General features: G+C 38.6%; 1 protein-coding gene and 2 long non-coding RNA genes across 4 annotated transcripts; 1 reads left to right on the top strand and 2 right to left on the bottom strand.

Annotated features, from left to right (window-relative positions):
* Positions 1-9,914: 9,914 nt before the first annotated feature.
* Positions 9,915-10,507, bottom strand: LOC148864956 (uncharacterized). The gene is made up of 2 exons (XR_016109978.1): positions 10,367-10,507; positions 9,915-10,116 (listed from the first exon to the last, which is right to left on the bottom strand). It is a non-coding gene; the product is annotated as an uncharacterized LOC148864956 (long non-coding RNA).
* A 1,191-nt stretch (positions 10,508-11,698) lies between these two features.
* LOC148864955 (WAT1-related protein At1g44800-like) lies at positions 11,699-13,826 on the bottom strand. Of its 2 annotated transcripts, XM_088978438.1 has the most exons (7): positions 13,547-13,825; positions 13,337-13,399; positions 13,091-13,207; positions 12,720-12,948; positions 12,363-12,521; positions 12,115-12,266; positions 11,699-12,002 (listed from the first exon to the last, which is right to left on the bottom strand). In XM_088978438.1, the coding sequence occupies exons 1-7, from the start codon at positions 13,750-13,752 to the stop codon at positions 11,822-11,824; spliced, it is 1,107 nt and encodes a 368-aa protein (XP_088834564.1). In that variant the 5' UTR covers positions 13,753-13,825; the 3' UTR covers positions 11,699-11,821. The 2 variants fall into 2 exon arrangements, with proteins under 2 accessions (XP_088834564.1, XP_088834565.1); XM_088978439.1 differs by lacking the exon at positions 13,337-13,399 and having other exon boundaries at positions 13,547-13,826.
* A 5,553-nt stretch (positions 13,827-19,379) lies between these two features.
* Positions 19,380-20,314, top strand: LOC148864954 (uncharacterized). Its single transcript, XR_016110595.1, has 2 exons — positions 19,380-19,569; positions 19,685-20,314. It is a non-coding gene; the product is annotated as an uncharacterized LOC148864954 (long non-coding RNA).
* Positions 20,315-21,051: the final 737 nt, after the last annotated feature.

Here is a 21,051-nt window from a genome sequence, read left to right as displayed (position 1 = left end):
TGCCTCGCCGAACTGGCCGACCTTGTAATAGCTCGGGATATACCTCGCCGAACTGGCCAACCTTGTAACAGCTCGGGATATACCTCGCTGAATTGGCCGACCTTGTAACAGCTCGGGATATGCCTCGCCGAACTGGCCAACCTTGTAACAGCTCGGGATATACCTCGCCGAACTGGCCAACCTTGTAATAGTTCAGGATACACCTCATCGAACTGACATGCCTTATAGATACCTCCGAACTCAAGACTTCGCCTCGCTCACCACTCCGCATCACCTTCTGGGCACCAAAACCAAACAAGTCGTACCATGCCTGACACTGAGGAAGTCCGTGCCCAAGGGTGCCGCACCTGACTGACTTGGGATCCGACACTTGGCGGCAACACTCTAAACGGCCACCTGCCACCGCCACTGACACCGCCATCTCTAGTTAGAGAGATAGTTAGGCAGTGATGGTTCTGTCCCAGCAGAAAGGACGATGGCCGAATTGACAAGCGCAAGGGTAATCATACCCGACCTGACAAGGGCCTCAGAGCGAGTGCGCGAAGTGATTATAAGAGCCCCCTGCCCCCAACAAACAAGGTATGCAAACTTTGCGCTATCTGGTGTTATCTTGCTTTTGAAGGATTCTAACTTGAGCTTCGAAGCCGCTACACCGGGTTCCCCCCCCCTCCCCCCGGAGCTTCCTCATCTCCTCCGTTTCAGATTCCCTGCTACCCAGTTCAGAAGCAAGGTCATTGACATCTAAGACCGGCCGGATCGCGCTTCATCACTATCCTTCTAGAGTTAGTGAGAAGTCAATTCATATAATTCAAATAACAAATTGAGAGTGTAAGAAAGTTAGAGAGAAGTTAATTCATATAATCCAAACGCATACATTTGTGGAATGGTGTGAAATAATGCACTGAACCGGTATTTACACTCCTTCCAAACACAAACACAGCTCTAAGGAGATTGATGTTTGGGGTCCAACACTTGATATTTTCTTGCGGTTTAAAATTCATGTTGAGAATATATTCTCTTGCAAAATTAAGAATATCCAATCTAATTAACTAGGGAGGTGATAATTGATCCTTTGCAAGATATTTGGATCACTTTGTCATTGCCCATCATATTACTTGTCATCATTCTCAAAACGGCTCTATTGATAGATGCCACCGTACTGCATTCACTCTCCTTAAGCATGCATTGGATGAGAAATGTGTGGCTCCAATTCACCAAAGAGCCATACTGTTGATGATTGATGATATTATTACTCATGGTCCACGTACCATAGTCAAGCCGGATGCATGCCACGGTAACAAGATCTTAGGCTCAAGCACAACCACCTCGGTTATATTATGCTACTTAATTTTCTGATCCTTCTATTGAGCCCACCTCCTCTATAGTTTGGCAAAAGTGAAGAGTGGCATTGAGCCATGTCCGATGAGTTTGATGCTTTGATGAGAAATGGTAATGGTCTCTTGTACCATACTATCTATCCAGGTACCAGGTATGAACTTTGTTAGTTCTAAATGGATTTACACGATAAAAATACATGCTAATTAATGGTTCTATAGGGCGCGATAAAGCTCGACTTTTTGCTTGTGGTTATACCCAATGTTCTAGTGCTGATTTTCAGGATACTTTTATATATCCCAGTTATACAATTTGTCGTGCGCTCTCATTGGTTGTTCAAGAAGATGTTTATATGGCTCAGCCTCAAGGGTTAACTAACCTTCCAAATCCAGATTATGTTTGCAAACTTCATAAAGCCATATATGGGCTCAAACAGGCCTGATTTCATCACATATCTATTGGTTTTCATGGTGCTAGTTCTGATCTATAATTGTTTATCTATGAGAAACAAGTATTCTTTTGTTTATTCTCATCTATGTTGATGATATTTTGATTATGGGTAACAACTCCTCTATCATCTCTCATCTATTATGGCAACTCACCAAGGGATTTTCCATTAAAGACATTGGTGAACTTCATCACTATTTGGGTATGGAAGTACCTTAATGGGCTTTTGCCATCTCAACAGAAGTATATATATGATATCTTGCGGTGGACTAATCTTGATGGAGCCAAATCCGTGACATCTCCAAAGGCACCCTTTTCTTCCTTGACTCAGTCTGATGGTCATCCTCTCAAGGACTACTTCCCTTTCGAAGCCTTGTTTGAGTCTTACAATATATGACACTAACACAATCAGATATCTTTCTTACGCCGTGAATAGGGTTTCTCAATATATGCTGTCCCCATTTGAGGAAAATCTCATTGCAGCAAAACACATAGTGTGTTACCTTAAGCACACGTTGGACCATCATCTTTTCCTTAAGGCTGGTTGAGCTATTTCTATTGCTGACCACGCCAATGGAGATTGGACTCGCTGTCTGTGTTGACGACTTCTGGCCCACTGGTGGTTATGCTATTTCTCTTGTTTTTCACCTTGTCTCTTGGAGTTCATGGAAGCAGTGCATTATAGCATGGTCAAGTATATATGGAGTCAGAATTTCTGTCTCTAGCTGATACCATTGCTGAAGTAATATGGCTGACTTGAATTCGGGTTTATTCTTAAGACTTCACTAGGTCTATATTGCAATAATGTTGGTGCCACATATTGATCGCCAATCCTATATATCGTGCACACACAAAGCATCTTGCAGTAGATTGTATCTATTACCCTCAAAAGATTGTAGGTGGTGTGCCGCTTGCTTATAGATGGACAAAAGTAAAAGTTGTGATTAGTGTTACAATTATAAGTGATGAACCACTAGTACACCCATACGGATGCTACAGAGTACTTGGAGCTGTTGGTATTCCAATTGCTAGAAATTCAACCGGTGTAACTAGGAGTGTCAATGAACCGGTTTTGGGTTGGACCCCGTCCAAACCAAAATCAATTTAGACAGATAGGATGGACCCAACACGACATATTGAATTGAACCAATCTAGATTTAATATTGGTCCAAGGCATTTATTGGATTGGATTGGGCCTGGTCCGTTTGTAATGAATTTATATTGGATTGGGTTGGATTGAGCCAATATCTGGTCCATTAGTAGAAGATAAGAAAATAGGTGTCAATGGGTCAGGTTTGGATTGGAATAAATCTAAATTAAAACAAATTTGAATAGATTAGATGGTCTAGACATTGAACTGGACTGGTCTAAATGGCCCAAAATATTCATTGGTTTGGATTGGACCTAGTCCACTTGTTAAAATTTGCAGGTTTAACCATTATGCTAAATGGATTTGTGCTACAATATGTGCCACATTATTTGAGAATTTAAATTTTTTAATGTTTGGATATTGTATTTAAACAATTTGTTTTGGATATTATAATAAGTAATCTTCAAATTAATATATTTTGGTTTAAATTACACTTTTTTATTTAAGTTATTTATGTTTCCATGTATCAATTGTCATGTGTTTTGTATCGGTTCCATTTTCCTCAAAAACCATTTTTTTCCCCAAAACCATTGATTTTGGTCAGCAAATCGCTAAACCGGCCGGTTAATCGTTCAAATGGTTTTGATCATTTTTCAATTTTTTATTTTTATTTTTTATCAGAATGAACTGGCCGTTTGAATTGAATGGTTAAACCGTTCGAACCGATAACCAGACCCCTGACCGGTTCGATTTTAAAAACCATGAAAAATAGAACTAGGCCCGTGGTTTTAGTACCACCATCTAAAGAAGTAGGCGATGTTTAGTAAGATATAAAGTGGGGTCAGACAAGATCTGAGGTGGCAATTCAGACTGTCCCTCAAAAGAAATAAACCATTTTTGGCAAGAACTAAATCCGCCTTTAATAAGGCTAAGTTGGCGGTTCTGATAGAATATTCCTCAGTTTCTATTTTTTGGCAAACAAAATTCACTTTGTGAGATTCCAGATTTCCAGATTTCCTGCATGTGAGTCCTGCATAACTTCCTGTGATCCCAATTGCAGGGCGCCATGTCAGAATTGCATCGTGAGTAGATTTACCATGTGCGAGTAAAATTAATCGATGTTTCAAACATTTTGAATATTTTTATAATTTAATTTATTTTTAATTTATAAAAAATTATAATTTAATTTAGATGAAATAAAAAATAGAGAAATTCCTAAAATTTCTGAAAATAGGGTTTCATATTCCTTCTTTCGCTCAAAGCTTTCCATCACTTAATTGAGCATGCATGAGCACCAACAGACCACCAATGAAACACATTTGAGACGAACAATAAAGTTATTCTGTTTGGCCTTTTCTTTTGATTTTTTTTAAGCAAATAAGCAGTGGGAATTTTAGAATAAAAAGCTGCCTTCTATCTAGAATTTATCATATAGAAGATGAGGCACATGAGAGTTAGGAATAGATTTTGGATGCGAGGATGTGTTGTCTTGTTAAACTAAGCTGCAACAACCGTAGAGTTGAAACAAATGCATTGTTTGGGTGGTGTAGAAAGTTTGAATCTGTATATTTAGTACATTAAAAGGAGAAATCTGTGACTGGTCATATATCCCCTCTATTCCCACTTCCTTCTGAGATTCTCATTTCTAATTTAATTAATGATTTAGATAAAGGTCAAAGTGAGTTCCTGCATTCATTCTCAAGTGTACAGTTCTCCATCCATAGTCGGCCAATACTCAAGCTTGCAATTCTCCATCCATAATTCATCAGTATTCAAGCATGCTGTTCGGTGGAGAAAAGCGAAAAAATAGTGTTTGAGAAAGTTAGAAAAAACCCAAAGAGATAGACGTAAAAACCCCTCTTTTATCCTTATTTTTTATTCTATTTAAACTTTAATATAATTTCTCTTATCTTAAAAATAATAAGGTGCACGAACGTTTCAAACGTCCTGCACGAAACTGTGCAGGACGCCATGTGCAGGAATACAGAGTCACTTTGCAATTACTCTCTTCTTTTGAATTTTTGTTTTGGATGCCACTCTTCTCTCTCCTCTCTCTTCTGTTGAACATTTACCAAATATAACGTGTTGATGTAGGACTGGCCCGCTTCAAAAAATAAGAATCAATGCACGTTGATGAATGCATAATGCGTTATGATGTTTTATATTCTTTGTTTTTTAAGCATAATTTTATGGGAACCGCACCTCGTAAATCAATTCTCTTGACAAGAAGCAAAGCACCTCACTAAATGTTTAAAATCAGGGAAGCAATTCTTAGAATCAGATGGAGTGATTAGCTGTATTTGTCTGTTCTTTTTTAGCCTAAGTGTTGATGAGTAGCTTCCTCAGGTGTGTAAAACCAAAGCTTTTTTGGTTTATTTTTCTCTATCTTTTATTTATTGAGAATTCATATATATATATATATATATATATATATATATGAATACAGCTATGAATACAGTCATCGAATTCGGATATATATATGCTGAACTGAGACTCCTAATTTAATCCCAATACCCCCTCTCAAGTTAGAGTATGCAGATTGTGAATACCTAACTTGCGGAGAAAGTACTCAAATTCTTTGTGACACAGTGCCTTTGTAAAAATGTCAGCTAGCTGAACGGTAGTCGACACATAAGCAGGACGAATGCAACGATTTTGAATCTCATCACATACAAAATGGCAATCAACTTCAAAATGTTTCGTATGCTCATGAAACACTGGGTTTGTTGCAATATGCAAGGCTGCCTGGCTATCACAATATAATCGCATTGGGGTTGAATGCGTAATTCCAAGAGCCAATAACAATTCCTTCAGCCATTTCAATTCACACGTGGCAGTGGCCATAGAGTGATACTCTGCTTCCACAGAAGAATGGGCCACAGTGTATTGTTTCTTAGTTTTCCAAGAAATAGGCGATTTCCCAAGCAGAACAAACCATCCAGACAGAAAACGTCGGGACGAAAGACAGCTCACCCAGTCTAAATCATGAAGGGATGAGAGATACATCGTATGGACGCTCAAAGATTGTGGAATAAGGGGGCGAATTTCAAAAATTTTTCTCTCCCTTCAACTAGGAATCACATTCCCTATTTAGAAAATCATATTTTCAAGGATCATTTTTGAACCATAAACTGAACTAAATCTGAATCAGAAAGGATTGGGAGAGGATCATACCTGATACAGAGAAATAGTATCCCCCAACGAAGGTGTTCACGCCCAAGGAAGGATCCAAAGACTGCTCCTACTGAAAATGGCGCAGTGCAAGATGGAGCAGCTCCTAAAGGCTGTCGCCCCCTCCTTCTTTTGTTAACCTAAAAGATTAGCTCCTAACTGCTTATCCAAATCATATTTGGATCAGCCTTCTCTTTAGGTGACAAGGATAAACCCTTATCTTATCTGTAGATTAGATTAGCTTTCTCCTAATCTCATTAGGAGGTTTCTAGATCTGAATCACATTCAGATCTGGACTCTCTGAGTAGATAGGGTCAAGACCCTATCCTATCGGCTAATCCATCTCAGAATTCGCCCCATTATTAACTAATTAAATAGCCCAGTTCGAAATGGGCTTTAGGCCCATTAAACTTATGTGCTCACTTAACCTTCCTAATTGCTGCCCAGTTGGGTTTCCTTGTATGGTGTGGGACCCAAGCATTGATCTACACATCAGCCACATGGGTTCGGCCTAGCCTTTGTTACAAGGCCTGGCCAAATACACTGTTATGGACAGTGCACCCCCTGAAACCCATCAAATGGGCTCTATGGGGCCAACACTTACCTTAAGTGGCCCCTGGGCGAAGCCACCTTGTAACACCTAGGGACTGTGGGCAGATGCAAGATTAGCCTATCAGGTATTATCCTCAATGGTCTTACACATAACTTCTCAGCCCATAATGATCATACACTGCCCGACAAGAGAGGACCTCTCCCTCGACTGCAAGGAACAGTGTTGCACTCTCTACTTATATGGATCCCGAGAATTAAAACATTCTTGCAAACATTTTAGAAACCATAATATATATACTTTTATATCTCATATAAAATATATTTTGCAAAACAAATCTCAACAATTGAAATCGGCTGCAGGCAATCTTGGTTTCCATCAGTGAGAGTGCATCCCCGATCATTACCTTTGTCCGACAAAGGGGCTGATCCTATCACTATAATCACCCACTCAGATGAATTCTCAGACTATCCCAACATACCCAGGTTTTGACCCCCGCTAAGGATCTCACTGATTGGTACATCAAAGACAACCCAATCCGACACCTAGTGCAGTATCATAATCGAGTCTAGGGGTCGGGTGTAACTTTCCAGTTTTGCCCATTAATCTCCAAGGTCCAGGGCAATACTGGAAATATGGTCCAGTTCATAGATTCAATTAATCCTACACTGTATGTGCCTAGGGCCTCACCCTGGCAGCTGAGATAGGCCACCTCAACTGACTTGGTGGCACCACAGTGTCAGCCTTATTAGGATAGGTCTCCCCATACCGACCCATTGGCTGTGAACATTCTAAACTAACACGAGTCTCATTAAGTGTCCAGTTTAAGGGTATTACACAGAAATATACCAAGGGAACACGAATCAAATATGCACTTTTATTCATTTACAATAAACTCATAAAGTACATCATTCTGATTGAAGCTAAGGGCATACAAAACTGTCTAACAAATCACACCATGCATATAATTCTAAGTCACAATCTGAATGCAAGAGAATTCCTTGACCAGGATTTCCTTTCAAGTAGCGCACCACCCGCAATGCAGCACCCAATGTCTTTCTTGCGGTTGTTGCATGAATTGTGACAGAACATGCACACAATAAGACAACTCTGGACGGGTTGCTGAGAGATAAATAAGCCTGCCCACCAAGCACCTATACTGCTCAGGATCAGATAAGAGAGGCCCATCTGTTAAGGCAAGATTGTGATTCTGCTCTAGAGGAACAGGAGCAGGTTTTGCACCAAGTAATCCAACTTCAGAGATAATATCCAAAGCATACTTACGTTGAGACAGAAAAATTCCTATTGAGTTTTGGGCAACTTTAACGCCCAAAAAATATTTCAGTGGTCCCAAGCCTTTCATATGGAAGCAGTCACTCAAATATTTCTTGAAGACTTGAACGATCATTACCTGACACGATAGTGTCATCCACATACACGAGAACAAGCACATGCACCCTGTCTCGACGAAATGTGAAGATGGTGTAATCTGAACATGATTGTTGAAACCCATATGTCTTCAAGGCTGCAACTAATTTAGCAAACCAACATCTCGGCGCTTGTTTCAAGCCATATAGAGATTTTCGCAACCGATACACCATACCTGATTTATCCGACTGAAAACCAGGAGGCATTCGCATGTAGACTTCCTCATGAAGGTCACCATGCAAGAATGCATTATGTACGTCCATTTGATGAAGCTCCCAATTTCTACCTGCTACGACTGCAAGGAAGGTACGGACAGTAACCATTTTTGCAACTGGGGAAAAAATTTCATTACAATCAATTCCCTCAACTAGCTTGTTCCCAAAAATCACAAGACAGACTTTGTATCTTTACACTGTCCCATCAGCGTTATATTTGATTTGATACACCCATTTGCATCATATGGCTCGTTTTTCAGATGGCAAAGGCTCCACAGTCCATGTCTGATTATTTTCAAGTGCTTGTATTTCTTTCTGCATTGCATCCCTCCATTTTTCATCATTTACAGCATCAATAAAAGAAGTAGGTTCAACTCCTGCAGTAATAGCTGCCAAGAAAGCATGATGTCGACAAGAAAAATTGTTATAGTTCACATAGTTATTTATGGGATAAGGACTACTTATAGAATGTAATTGGCCGAGTGAACTTGCAAAGGGACACGGAGAGGGACTCAAGCGCTGCGTGGTGTGAAGCACATAATCTCTCAACCCTGTGAACTGATGTTTCTGTCGATGCCCACGCCTAAATGAAATTCAGAGTGCTGCTGTTGAAATTTAGAGTGTTGTTGTTGCTCAATATCCCCACCCCCCTGACATCAGGACCGTCTTTGCTTGCATTTTTTGTGGTGGCGTCACAGGAATGCATGGGTTCACCAGCATTTGCATTCGGGTCTATGTGGGTTCCTTCTTCTACACGGACTCCTTCTTCAGCAGGTTCACCTCGCTGGTTAGCCTCCATCTTGCCATTTGCTAGTCCAGGTAAATAAGTGGATGGTACCAACACCTCATCTGTCCCACCTATTCCATAATAAAATTGGCCTTGTGCTTTGTTCGGCTGTGCATTTTCCTTGTGTGCATACGGAAATTCATGCTCTAAAAAAGTAACATCTCTTGATGCAAATAACATGCCGGACTCTAAATCATACAAGCTCCATCATTTCTTTTCAAAAGGATACCCAACAAAAACACATCGTCTGCTTTGACTGACAAATTTATCCCCTCCATGTCCATGATTGTGCGCATATGCTAAGCAACCAAAAACTTGCACATTATCATAAGGAGGTTGCCCAAATAACATTTCATAGGGAGTCTTTCCCTTCAACAGAATGGACGGTGTCCGATTGATCAAATAACATGCGGTCACAACACATTCCCCCCAAAAATAATAGGCAAGCTGGCTTGAAAGTGCAAAGCTCGGGCAACATTGAGTATGTGGCGGTGCTTGTGTTCAACCCTCCCATTTTGTTGAGAAGTCCCGACACAAGTGGTTTGATGAATAATACCACTTTCAGCAAAATAACTAGCCAAGCATACAAACTCAGTCCCATTATCAGTACATATCACCTTTATAGGTTTGTTAAATTGCCTTTGAACCATAGCAAAAAAATTTCGAAGAACTCGTCCACTTCCGTCTTATCAACCAGAAGATAAATCCAAACGCCTTTAGAAAAATCGTTTACTATGGTCAAGAAATAATAAGCACCACAAGAAGTTGTAGTTCTATAAGGACCCCACAAATCACATTGAATTAACTCAAAAATGTCGGATGCTTTATTATTACTAGAAACAAACTCTTATCGACATTGTTTAGCTCGGAAGCATGCATCACAACCCTTAATATTGTCATCATTATTATTCTTAGTACTAATAAAATGCAGCAACTTAACAATTCTATAAGAAGGATGCCCTAACCTTTGATGCCAAATATCACACGTCCTGCTCTCTATAGTCTTCATTGCTCTTGTTGATGCAATGCTCCAAAAATAATAGAGTCCCTCTTGCTGCTCACTCGCTCCAATCAGCATCCTCGTAGTGCGGTCCTGTATCACACATAATTTATTAGTGAACTGGACAGTACAATTCGATTACTAGGCACATATAAAACATTAGTCAGTTTCAGATGATCGTCCAGTGCAACTGTGCCTTCTTTCTCTATTATTGTCGTTTTCCCGTCTAGTAGCTCGACAGAGCACGAAATGACATTCTTTATGTCTCTCATTGACTCGAGGCTTCCTGTCATATGATGAGAGGCCCCTGTGTCTATTATCCATTCTGACAATTTTCGCTTACCACTTAGTTGTTGACTCCCCTCTTTCTGTGTGTTCAAAAGGTTGAGTAACATGTTCCACTACTCATTACTCAGTCCATTTAACCCAGTCTTGGCTGCATCAATTGATTCTCCTTGAGACACATTGCCTTGCACAGAAGCTTTGGCTGTATGGGCCTTGACTTGGCCGCCACGACCTTTTCCTCCTGCCCCTGCTCCTTTTTCTCTGTTTTCATCCATACGGGCTACTGTGCCTAAAAGCCCACCTCAGGAACTACTTCGAGGACAGCCTTGCCTCGGCAGACATGAGCTATTATAACAAATCTGACAGGTGTTCTCAGCTGTTGCTCGAGCTGGGCTGGTTCTAGCCGTTCGAGTCTCCATGGGCTGATGTCGTACTTCACAAGTCTTGACAGAAATCCAAATCCCAAAAAGACAAAAGGGAGTTGAATCCTCCTGCTGCGATTTCGACATGATGGTGGTGGTTACAACTGCAGTTTAGGTGGTCGTGATCGTGGGTACGGAGATCGTGGATCTCGCTACTCGAGGGGTGATGGGTCTTCTGACGGAAACAGGAGGAATTGATGTGCCGAATATGTTTAGGTCTGGGTTTGGGTTGTTGTGTGTTCCTTGGGTTTTTTGTAGATGTTTTTGGAGCTCTTAATGTTCTAGGTTCTTCTACGAGAGCTCCCGTTTTTGACCGCTGGTAATAGATCGCCGCTGCTGGAACGACTCCCGCCTCTTAGTGTTCGCTAAAGAGGAGAAACCGCCGCTTCCTCTGGTTGCCCAAAAATAGAAGACGATTAACAGTTTCTGCTGAATAGAACTTCTGTAGAAGAGGAAGACTGAAGAACTCTACAGAGTTCTTGTCAGATCTACGAGAACCGGAACTTAGAACGGACCCGCCGGTTGTAGCCTTGGCAGGATGAAGGCGAAGATCGAACTCTGCGGAAGGTGGAGTGTCGAACAGAATCGGAATGCAAAGTCTATCCTTTACCGGCACCGAATAATGTCGCTGATGTCACTGATCTCCAGAGGTCTTGGAACACAGACCTCTCGCTTCCGTTTCGTGGCTCTGATACCATGTAAAACCAGAGCTTTTCTGGTTTATTTTTCTCTGTCTTTTATTCATTGAGAATTCCGATATATATATACATGAATACAGCCATCGAATCTCCTAAGTTTACACAGGGACTCAAACCTATCTTTCCTATCAGAACTATACAAGATAAGGATAAGAAGATATATACAAACTTGTGTGATCAAAATCTTGACATTAGCATAGAGAGTAGTAGAATTTGATATGCAACTTTGACGTAAATAAAAAAAAAGGTAAAACCTATACAAAAAAGGGATTTGGTTCATCATTTCCACTTATTTATTATCGTTTTTTCCACATAAATTGTGGTTTATATTTCGCTGAAATACATCACTATTCACTACGAGTCACTTTACATCTTCAGAAATCCATTGAGGATTTAAACATCCAAGAATTCCTTTGAAATATCTGCTGAGGCAGCTTGTATATTGTGTTCTTTATCCTCTTTTTCGCAAGTTAAAGAGGAGAGTTCTTGAGCTTTTTTGCTGAATTTCTGGTCCCCTTCTTTGCCCCATAATAGAAAGTAGAGACCGATGATGACAGTAACCCCTCCTAGCACCCTAAAGATGCCCAGAAGAAAAACATTCAGAACCTTTAATCTCTCTCTCTCTCTCTCTCTCTCTCTCTCTCTCTCTCCCCCCTCTTGTGGATGATCGATGAGTAGAAACATACCTGCCCAAATAGAGCTTTTCACCAATCACAAAGTATGCCACAAATGTGACCATTATAGTTCCTAGAGGATTAAAGATGGTCACAAAAACCGGCCCTCTTTGTTCTGTGCACCATAGTTGAATGAAGATTAGCAAACCAGAGCATACCACTCCCTGCCACAAATTTATTAGCACTAGTTCAGAGTTGTGAAATTTTTGAATTTTGCAATTGAAACAGTAAGACTGTGTAGAATGCTTCTTCTTACTTACAGCATATAAGATTGCCCAAAAATCAACGTTGAATCCAATTATCCATGCTCTGGGTTTATGTTCTACGAATATCGTGAAGACAGCTGATTGGGCTCCTCCAATAAGGCACAACCATGTGGTCAGTGAAAGCTGTGCTGGATATCTCTTCAGTGTGAATGCCTACAAATTTATTCAAAAAATGAAAGAGGAAAAGTAGATATACTCATTAAGCGATGTTCTTTCCATTCCCTTTTATCTCTTGATCATTCTTTGGGTTATTCCATCCTAATATTTCAGCACTTTCTCTGAATATCTTTCCATGGAAAATTAAACTAAGCCAGTCTAGAAGAAGTGAGAATAATACTGCTTAATTAATACCTGCATGATATACCATCCCGACCAAGTGATGCAGCTAACCACAGTAAGAATCGGACCCTTCAACCAGTTTTCATGGATGCTACCATTTCCGATATTGATTAAAGCAGCCGATATGTTTCTTGCTGCAGGACCCTTGTACAGTGTCATAGTCATGACACCAGCCAAGGAAACCAGGGTCCCAACAATTTTTGCTATCCCACGAGGGTTTGTAACATCAACAACCTCCAACCTACATCATATATATCCAGCATTAAATTAAAGCTTCAGTTCAAATCCCATGCTGGACTGATCATGAACAATGTCTATATATCTGTAAATGTTCCTCTGCAGGCTTTCGGCTTATAAGTTTTTGCTTTTGTGGATCGTCTCACCTGAATACAACCGCAATTACAAAGGTCAAGGCAGCAATGGTGTTGAGCATGGACGTAATGAACGTAGGAGAGGTGTATCTCAAGCTTGCTAAATACATGTTCATGGTTAAACTGATCCTGCAATCAGAATTATATATATTAAGCAAATTGAATCATCTATTAGTCCTTTAATTTCCATTTATCAGCTCATGAGCTATATATAACTAAAATGTTATTGCATGCATGCATGTACATACATATCCTCACCCAAAGAAAGACAGCAGAAATATCTCAACAAACAACGCTAATGTCAGCCTAGGTCTTACTTTTCTGCGAGAAATTAAGAAATAAAGGAAGGTGATTAGGTATTAATTGTTTGATATGGTTGGAAAAATTAATTAATGATCAAGATACTGAATATATATTGTCAGATGTTGCCAAACATGTACGGTGCGTGTGATATAAATTAATACGTACCTTTCAAGAAAAAATGCAAAAGGAAACAGCGCTAAACCAGCTACAATATGTCGGTAAGTTACGAAGACATGAGGATTCATTCCATGATTGAACGAAGCTTCTGTAATAAAGTAGAGGAATGTATAACCTATCTGAACAAGAACAACGAGGAGGTGTGGTTTGAACCTCCTATAAGCCTCCCCAAATCTACTAGCCTTGAATGCCATTATGAATTACTTGTTAAACGTAGACAGCGCACAAACTCTCTAGATCTGTCTCTCTGTTTATGTTTGTCGCTGTGGAGGAAAGGAACACAAAATGCAGATATTTATACATGGATAATGATCGATGGGGTAGGCTTTGATTCTTCTCGTATTCTGTTAGGCGCATCATGTTCCATTCGAACAATTTCCCACTTGTAAATTGAAAAGTAGTAACCCGATAAGATGGGAGAATAATATTCTTTTTCCATGTTTAGTCAGATGGAGCTGTCAAATTTAGTGTTCTAGCGCTAGCGCTGGAATCATTATGTGCTTTATTGTATTGTATTAAGGTAAATTATACATAATCTAATTTTTATTCTCAGTTGACAAACTGAAACATACAGTCCAGCAAACTAAGAACTCTGTCTCTGTCTTTCTCTCTCTCTCTCTCTCTCCCTCTCCCTCTCTATCTCTATCATGGCTTTTCTTATATATTAATTAATGTTCAATGTATAGATATGATACGTCCGATATTGGACATCTCATATCAGATTTTGACAGGATTGGCATGTGTATTGGAAAGCGTGGAATAATGCTACTAGCTAGATGGCGAATACGTAATTTACAAATTTCACCACTTAGTTGGTTACTTGTAAGGGCCCTTTTGAAGCCTTATTGAACTGCTTTCAAGAATCTTACTAAGGGCATGTTTGTGTTGACTGAGCTGCTTTGCTTTTTGGAGAAGCTAAGATAACTTCGTCGAAAAGTCGATTTTGGCTCATATAAGCCTATTATTTTCAACTTTTAGGTTTTTAAACAAAATATGGCTTAATGGGTGAAAGCCCTCCCAAACGGGCACTCAAACCTGGGATTACTCATTTGACATACAAGTATAGCGAGCATGGGCCGGGCTGGGCCTGAATACAAAACATTGGGCCTTGGCCAGAATTTCCATGCCGGGGCGGGCTGAAAATGATCACTCCTACATATAAGCATCCTCGTCACTATACTATACCACCTACCACCACATGTCAAAATAGAATAAAGCCAATGTTTTAAAAACCAATGTGGAACCAGTACCACTTTGACCACTGGTTTTTTGATCAATAGTTCAACTGTCCAGTTTGAATGAATAGTTCATTCTAATTTAAAAAATAAAAAATGGCAAAAAATTGTTGTCCAGATCAAATAGACCTATGATTCCACCACCCAGATCAGAACGATTATTGGCTAAGATACAAGTTGTATGGTTTCTGAACCAAATGGTCCGAGCATCCGGATCAACACGTTTAAAAAACCAAGGAATAAGCACTCGCTAGAGCATTTAATAAGCTGTCCTACTTCAAAAAAAAAAAAAAAAATTCCTTAAAAGTTTGTAAAAATCTAATTGGTCCCACCATTCGCTTTTAACTTGTTAGTATCCCACTAGGGCACTAAAAGCTACGTCTGATGTATGTTCAAGAGTGCATATAATTAACAGAAGAATACATGAGCAGCATGTGGTTTTATTGAAGGAACAAGCTAGAGCTAGAGCTAGTGGTAAAATATTCCTCGCTTGTGTGGTGGCTGTTTTTATCAACCAAAACATGTGCTTCATTGAGAAAGAATTGTTTCTCTCCCTCTGGTGATAGCTAGAAGGCGAGAATCCACAGTGTCCAAGATCCAATGAGATAAATTCACCATTAACAGGAATATAATAGACCTCAGCTCTAATATTAATCCTGACCTAGAGAGAGAGAGAGAGAGAGTGGAATTAGCCTTTCTCATTCCAATGAAACAACCGATGACTTCACGTATTCACCAGAGTGTTTTATGGATAGGTGTGTCTAATCCAAGGGCTTGTCATGCAAGCTGATCAGGCAAACAGAGATTCGTTGAATACGTTGAATACGTTGGGGCTTGTCACTGCGTCTGTTACGTTGGGGCATTTGCTTTCTCTGAATTCAATTCATATTATTTGTCGCAGAATTGAGAATTCCAACATGTTGCATCTCCCTTCACTTAATCTCAGGCTCTCTTTTCCCCCTTTTTTTTGTGGCTTCTCTCTCGCCCTACACTGTGATCCTCTGTTCAATGACGTTTATTAAAAATATAAGTACATAAAACTAAAAGACCTTTTCTTTGTCATCCAACCCAATGGTCCCAAGCCCATTTGGATGAAAAGATGATCCCAAATCTATTAGGGAGGGGTGGCATAATAAATTTCACTGTCACTTAACTTTGGTTCATGGCAAACTTGAATGGAGGGATAATATAGTAAATTTGCAAAAACCATTCATTTCTAAGGGTACATTTCTGAAGGGAGGGCTTTGGAGATTTTGAAAAATTAATAGTGAAATTCAAGGAGAATTTTAGATTATAATCCAAAAAAAAAAAAGTGCATAGATATAATGAAAGGAAAATAAAACCAACCTGGATCAATCTGCTGTGCCCATGGTTGCATGGGGTCCCCAATGAGATACCAATGCGCCTGTGTTTGAAATAAGAAATCAGTTGATATGATGCCTTGAATTTATTTAAAACACTCATGTATTCCATATATTTATATTTCATTGGGTTTCCCTGCGTCCACGGTCTCAGTAGATGCCATCTCTAGATCTCTTGCAATTTTCTGCACTTTCATTTCATATCTATCAAATCTTGCGTGTATAAATGTTCATACTTGTATATAGAAATCACACTTGTAATGGTATACCTTCTCAAGAATCAATCGTTCAACATAAAGCTTATAAGCTCTTAGTGAGGTCTCTGAATAGTTTTCTTTCTTTTTTTTATTTAATTCTCTAACACGTACCTTCACATGAAAGCCCTATTTCCTTCTCATGAAAGCCCTATTGGGCTTGGAGCCTGTATTTTAAATAAATACAGGTTCACCCATACCCTATGCTGAAATTTAATTTATTATAGTAGGGGTGATTGAGAATTCAATGCTAGACTTGATCAAATAGACTCATATCATAGGTAGGGCTAATGGACTAGATCAGCGGCCAGCGGGTATATCCGATCCAGTTTGATAAGAACCCGTTGTGTTTCCAGAATCATGATTCAAATATCTTATTAGATATCCGGTTCAATTTGGATTATAGGAAAAAGAAAACTTGATGATATAATATAAATAATATATTATATTATTATATAATATAAATAATATACTGTAATATATAATATATAATCATATAAACAATATATATAATATATAATATTTTATAACTAATGGATCGAATTGGGTCGTGACAGATCAGATCGAGGTATATTCAAATTCAATCCATTATCTAAACAAATCAGCTTTTCCAATTCGATATGATTTGTTAGGATTACGGGAGATATCTCCAAATCCATCTGTATTGAATTCAAATTGAAATCGAATCTGATCCATTTATTTGGAGCCGAACCATTCAACCTAAAAAAATGTTATTGCTGTGAGGTGGGGTCTCTAAATAGTTTTTTTTTTTTTTAACACCTGTCACAGAATGAATGGTAATGCAGTCAAAGAATGCAGAAAAAAAAAGTGTAAGAGATCGGATTTTTGGTTTGAAGAAAAAACTAGGGATAAGAAAAGAAAGGAAAGGAAGTGAAACTTTTATAAATCTTGTATAAGTTTTCCTTCATTTCCCTTCCTTTCCCTATTTTTTCCTTCAAACCAAACATAACCTAAAATAAGCCGAATAGACTAGCATACGACAAAAGTAACTAGGTTGATCTACATAGGGAATATTAGCCAACAAAGGGATATGTAGTCGATGGACGACTTCAAATCCTATTCTTTCCTACTCATAAAAAATCTACTTTTCTTAATAAGCCTAAACCAAAATAAATAAATAAGAAGTTGAACAATCCAAGTTTTTTTATTTATTTATCTCTACCAAGAAAGTTAGCTAAGAATTCTTCATTAATTTTTCTACTCCTCCAAAAATCCAGTGAACAATAAGAAGCCAATGAAATCTTCGCCCTATGAAAAGGCATGTTCAACGAAACCTTATATATATATATATATATATATATATATATATATATATATATATATATATATATATATATATATATATCCTGCAATATTGTTTTTCCACGAGTCTCGAATATATATGGGGAAAAGAATAGAAGATTTACATTTTAAAGTTTAAACTGAAGAGTGAAGATAATGGATTCCCAGGAGAAGTGGCAAAAAGGGTTATCCATAATTGTGTCAGTCTGACTAAAAAGAAAGATGTGGAGAAGAACTTTAATTTTGATGGTGCCAAGGAACTCTACCATGCCACCCCCAGTATTCCATATAATAAGAATCCGCATTCCTTTACACGGTAGCAGTGGTCAAACCATATTCAAACAAATCGTGAAATTAAACTCTTTTATTCCCCATTAATTATTCTCATTTGTCGTATGGAAGCAAAATCTTAAACTGCTAGCTGACGTTATTGAACAAGTTTTTATGTTTTAACATGCCTATTATTTGTGTTAAAATTTAATTAATTATAATGAGATGTGAAGATCGAATATTAAACCACTTTATGAAATTGGCTCTGATATATATCATCTCAAGAAATTGTTCAACCTAAAAACTTAAGTTATTAGGTAAGGTCCCTGAATAGATTTTTATTCTTTTGACACTCACTTTCTTTTTCTCTCATATTTCTATTCAAACCAAACGTAACCTTAAAAGTTCTGACCCATCAGGAGTGTAAAGATATTCACCATGCTTAAGAAATTGATTTGATGAAAACCAAAATAAAACATCATAGCAGATTCACATTTTGTCCAAAGATGAAAGATGGATTCAAACAAATCGACAGATACATATTTATAGCCATATTGATGAATTGAACAGCTTCTACTCCGATTCCTTCTTTCACTTTTTTTTTTTAAATGAGAATCATATACAGACTAACTTGGTTCCATATACTATATCATGATGGGATCCTCTCTCCATAACGGTAGGTGACGGCAGCTGCTGGATCCACATATATGATTGATTATCCATAAAAAATAATTAATCCTATTCTTGCATGGTCAAATTAGCCAAAATCTAAACCAACTCTTTATCTATTGACCACTTATCAACCACAAGTTATAAATCAATTAAAACTCCATAAAAGTTAAGTCAATTACCATTCTAAAGCTGGAATTACCATGGAAGTGCACAGTCACAGTGTGGAATATTTTCTCATGCTAGTTTGTTGGTTTAGAATCTAAATTTTCAGTTTTGAAAGAGTACAGCAATTAGGTGATTGATTAATGCACAGAAGTACTCCAGAATGAACAAGCAGACCAGATTCTTATAAGGGTAACGTGGGTCAGATGCGTTTTCCTTATGTCTAACTATTTATTACAGGTTCGGCTTATAAGCTGCTAATGCAAATTAAAGACCTTAAGGCTGTGTTTGGTTGTAGTGTAAATTTATTCGCATTGATACAAAATTATAGTAGTGAAAATGATTTAAATGCAAATTCTGATATACTTTTAAATCAAATTTTACCTTATTTTTGGTTGATTGCATTGTGAATGAAGTAGAAGCAAGTAAAACCCAAAACTAAAATAAACGAAAATTTCAATTCTTTTCATTTGCACTCCCATGCATTTGTATCAGTGCAAATAAAATTGCACTGAAACCTAAGACGGCCTAAGGATTTAAGGAACCTGCCGCCAGTCACTGTGATAGCCATTCAATTGCTTGGTTGCCTTCTCTCCAGGTGTGTGAATATTTTGGCTTCTAATCTGAAGTTTTCCTTCAACATTTTGCATTCGTTTGCTGAAACCATGGCGGTTGATCTTTTCTCATAGGCAGTCGATGATGATGCCAAGTGACCATCTCAGCTACTGGATGCCAAGTGACCATCTCAGTCGATGGTGAGTCTGTCCGAATTACCGCTAGTGAAGTAACAAGGCATTGTCTTTTGGTAACTTGTTAATCATTATGGTGGTGATCTTTGGTTTTCTTTTTTTATTTTTCAATGATACACAGGACAGGAACCCTGAGAATCACTGAATTAGGGAGGAAGAGAGAAGAAACAGAGGAGTATTTAAAGGGATTTGACGGAATTTCGTACACCCCAACACCCAGCTTTTGGTACTAACAACCAACAATAAATGGGGCGGTGCCTCTCCTAATCTCCCTTCTGAGGAATATTCCCAAGACTCACCACCGACCATATGTACCAGTGATGAGATGTTCCCACTTCCTAGAAGATGATGATTTTCCTCACTGACCACGATTCGCATCACCTTAACGTGGGGAAGCTGCCGCAGTTGCACAAAGAGAAGGCAAACTCATGTTCAATCAGCAAGAAAAGGAGAAGGTGGCTGCCTAAATGGGACCCTTTTAATAGACGGCCACAAGGTTGGTGTTAATCAACTCAATGGACACAGAACGTTTGGAATTGAACCTTTTCTGAAGCATCTCAAATACCCCTGTTTGTGAAGTATTAAAGTTCCCTCTAATCTGTCAGCAGCAGTGGGGAGGTATATATGCCAAATTGATCAGAAAAAAAAAAGGGTGAGTGAAGGCCCAGTGGCACATCATAATGTGTTAATGCAACTTTAATGGCTCTATTACTTACATATTTTGAAAGGAAACGTCATAACTTCGCCATAATTCTTTTTCCTTCATTTCTCATTGCCATGTTTCATTCATGCGTGTGTAGTCCGCCATGGCCAATTACATCCACCAATCATGCCAGATTGGACATCATAACAATAATATTACCAGCAAGATCAAAATTTTGATATATATCAGGCCGTATCAACTGCTACGTATTGTATTGGAAGGTCACCGATAAGTATCTACAGGGGTTGTTTCGGAGTGTGTCATGGGGGGTCCTTGGCTCCCCCCCACCCCTTTTATTAAATCCATCACTTATATGTGGTTACTAAGTGAGCTATTGGAGGTTGGATGAAAATCTAATAAACTGGGTTTTTGCCCTCCCCCACCAAAATCAACTAAAATGTAAAGAAATACTCTTTAGCACTCCTCCAACTCAGAAAAAAAAACTTATTTTTTCTTTGAAACAATGTAATAGAACCAGACTGTCCCCGAAAAAGAAAATTCATGGCTCTGCCACTGATTCAGAGGGTAGACGGGCGTTAAACCAACCCCTAAGAACCAGATTGGAAAAAAAAAAGACCCCTTCAAAAAAAATAAAAGCGAGTTAAGATACAGGCCCATGTGCTGAAGACATTTTGATCCTTGTCATTAGTTCACCATACACATGTTTTTTAGTAAACCAGAGGAGATTCCTCTTGAGCATAACTGCCATAATTTGCTGAAGATGTATCATGGTCACCATCCAAACATGATGAGAATTCACACCTTGATCCATCCTGTTCTTTGGT

The sequence above is a fragment of the Nelumbo lutea genome, chromosome 3 (assembly GCF_056320005.1).
Source record: "Nelumbo lutea isolate HS-2025 chromosome 3, American lotus-T2T, whole genome shotgun sequence".
NCBI classification, from domain to species: domain Eukaryota; kingdom Viridiplantae; phylum Streptophyta; class Magnoliopsida; order Proteales; family Nelumbonaceae; genus Nelumbo; species Nelumbo lutea.
This window is presented reverse-complemented; position numbering and strand designations above follow the sequence as displayed.

Bases quoted from the DNA above. Each gene is read 5' to 3' on its own strand.
- LOC148864955 (XM_088978438.1), bottom strand. From the start codon at position 13,752: ATGGCATTCAAGGCTAGTAGATTTGGGGAGGCTTATAGGAGGTTCAAA. The intron at 13,208-13,336 runs GTGAGGATATGT...TTCTGATTGCAG, and splicing joins TTTCTGCTGTCTTTCTTTGG to GATCAGTTTAACCATGAACA. The intron at 12,003-12,114 runs GTATGTTTCTAC...GGGCATCTTTAG, and splicing joins GAAAAGCTCTATTTGGGCAG to GGTGCTAGGAGGGGTTACTG.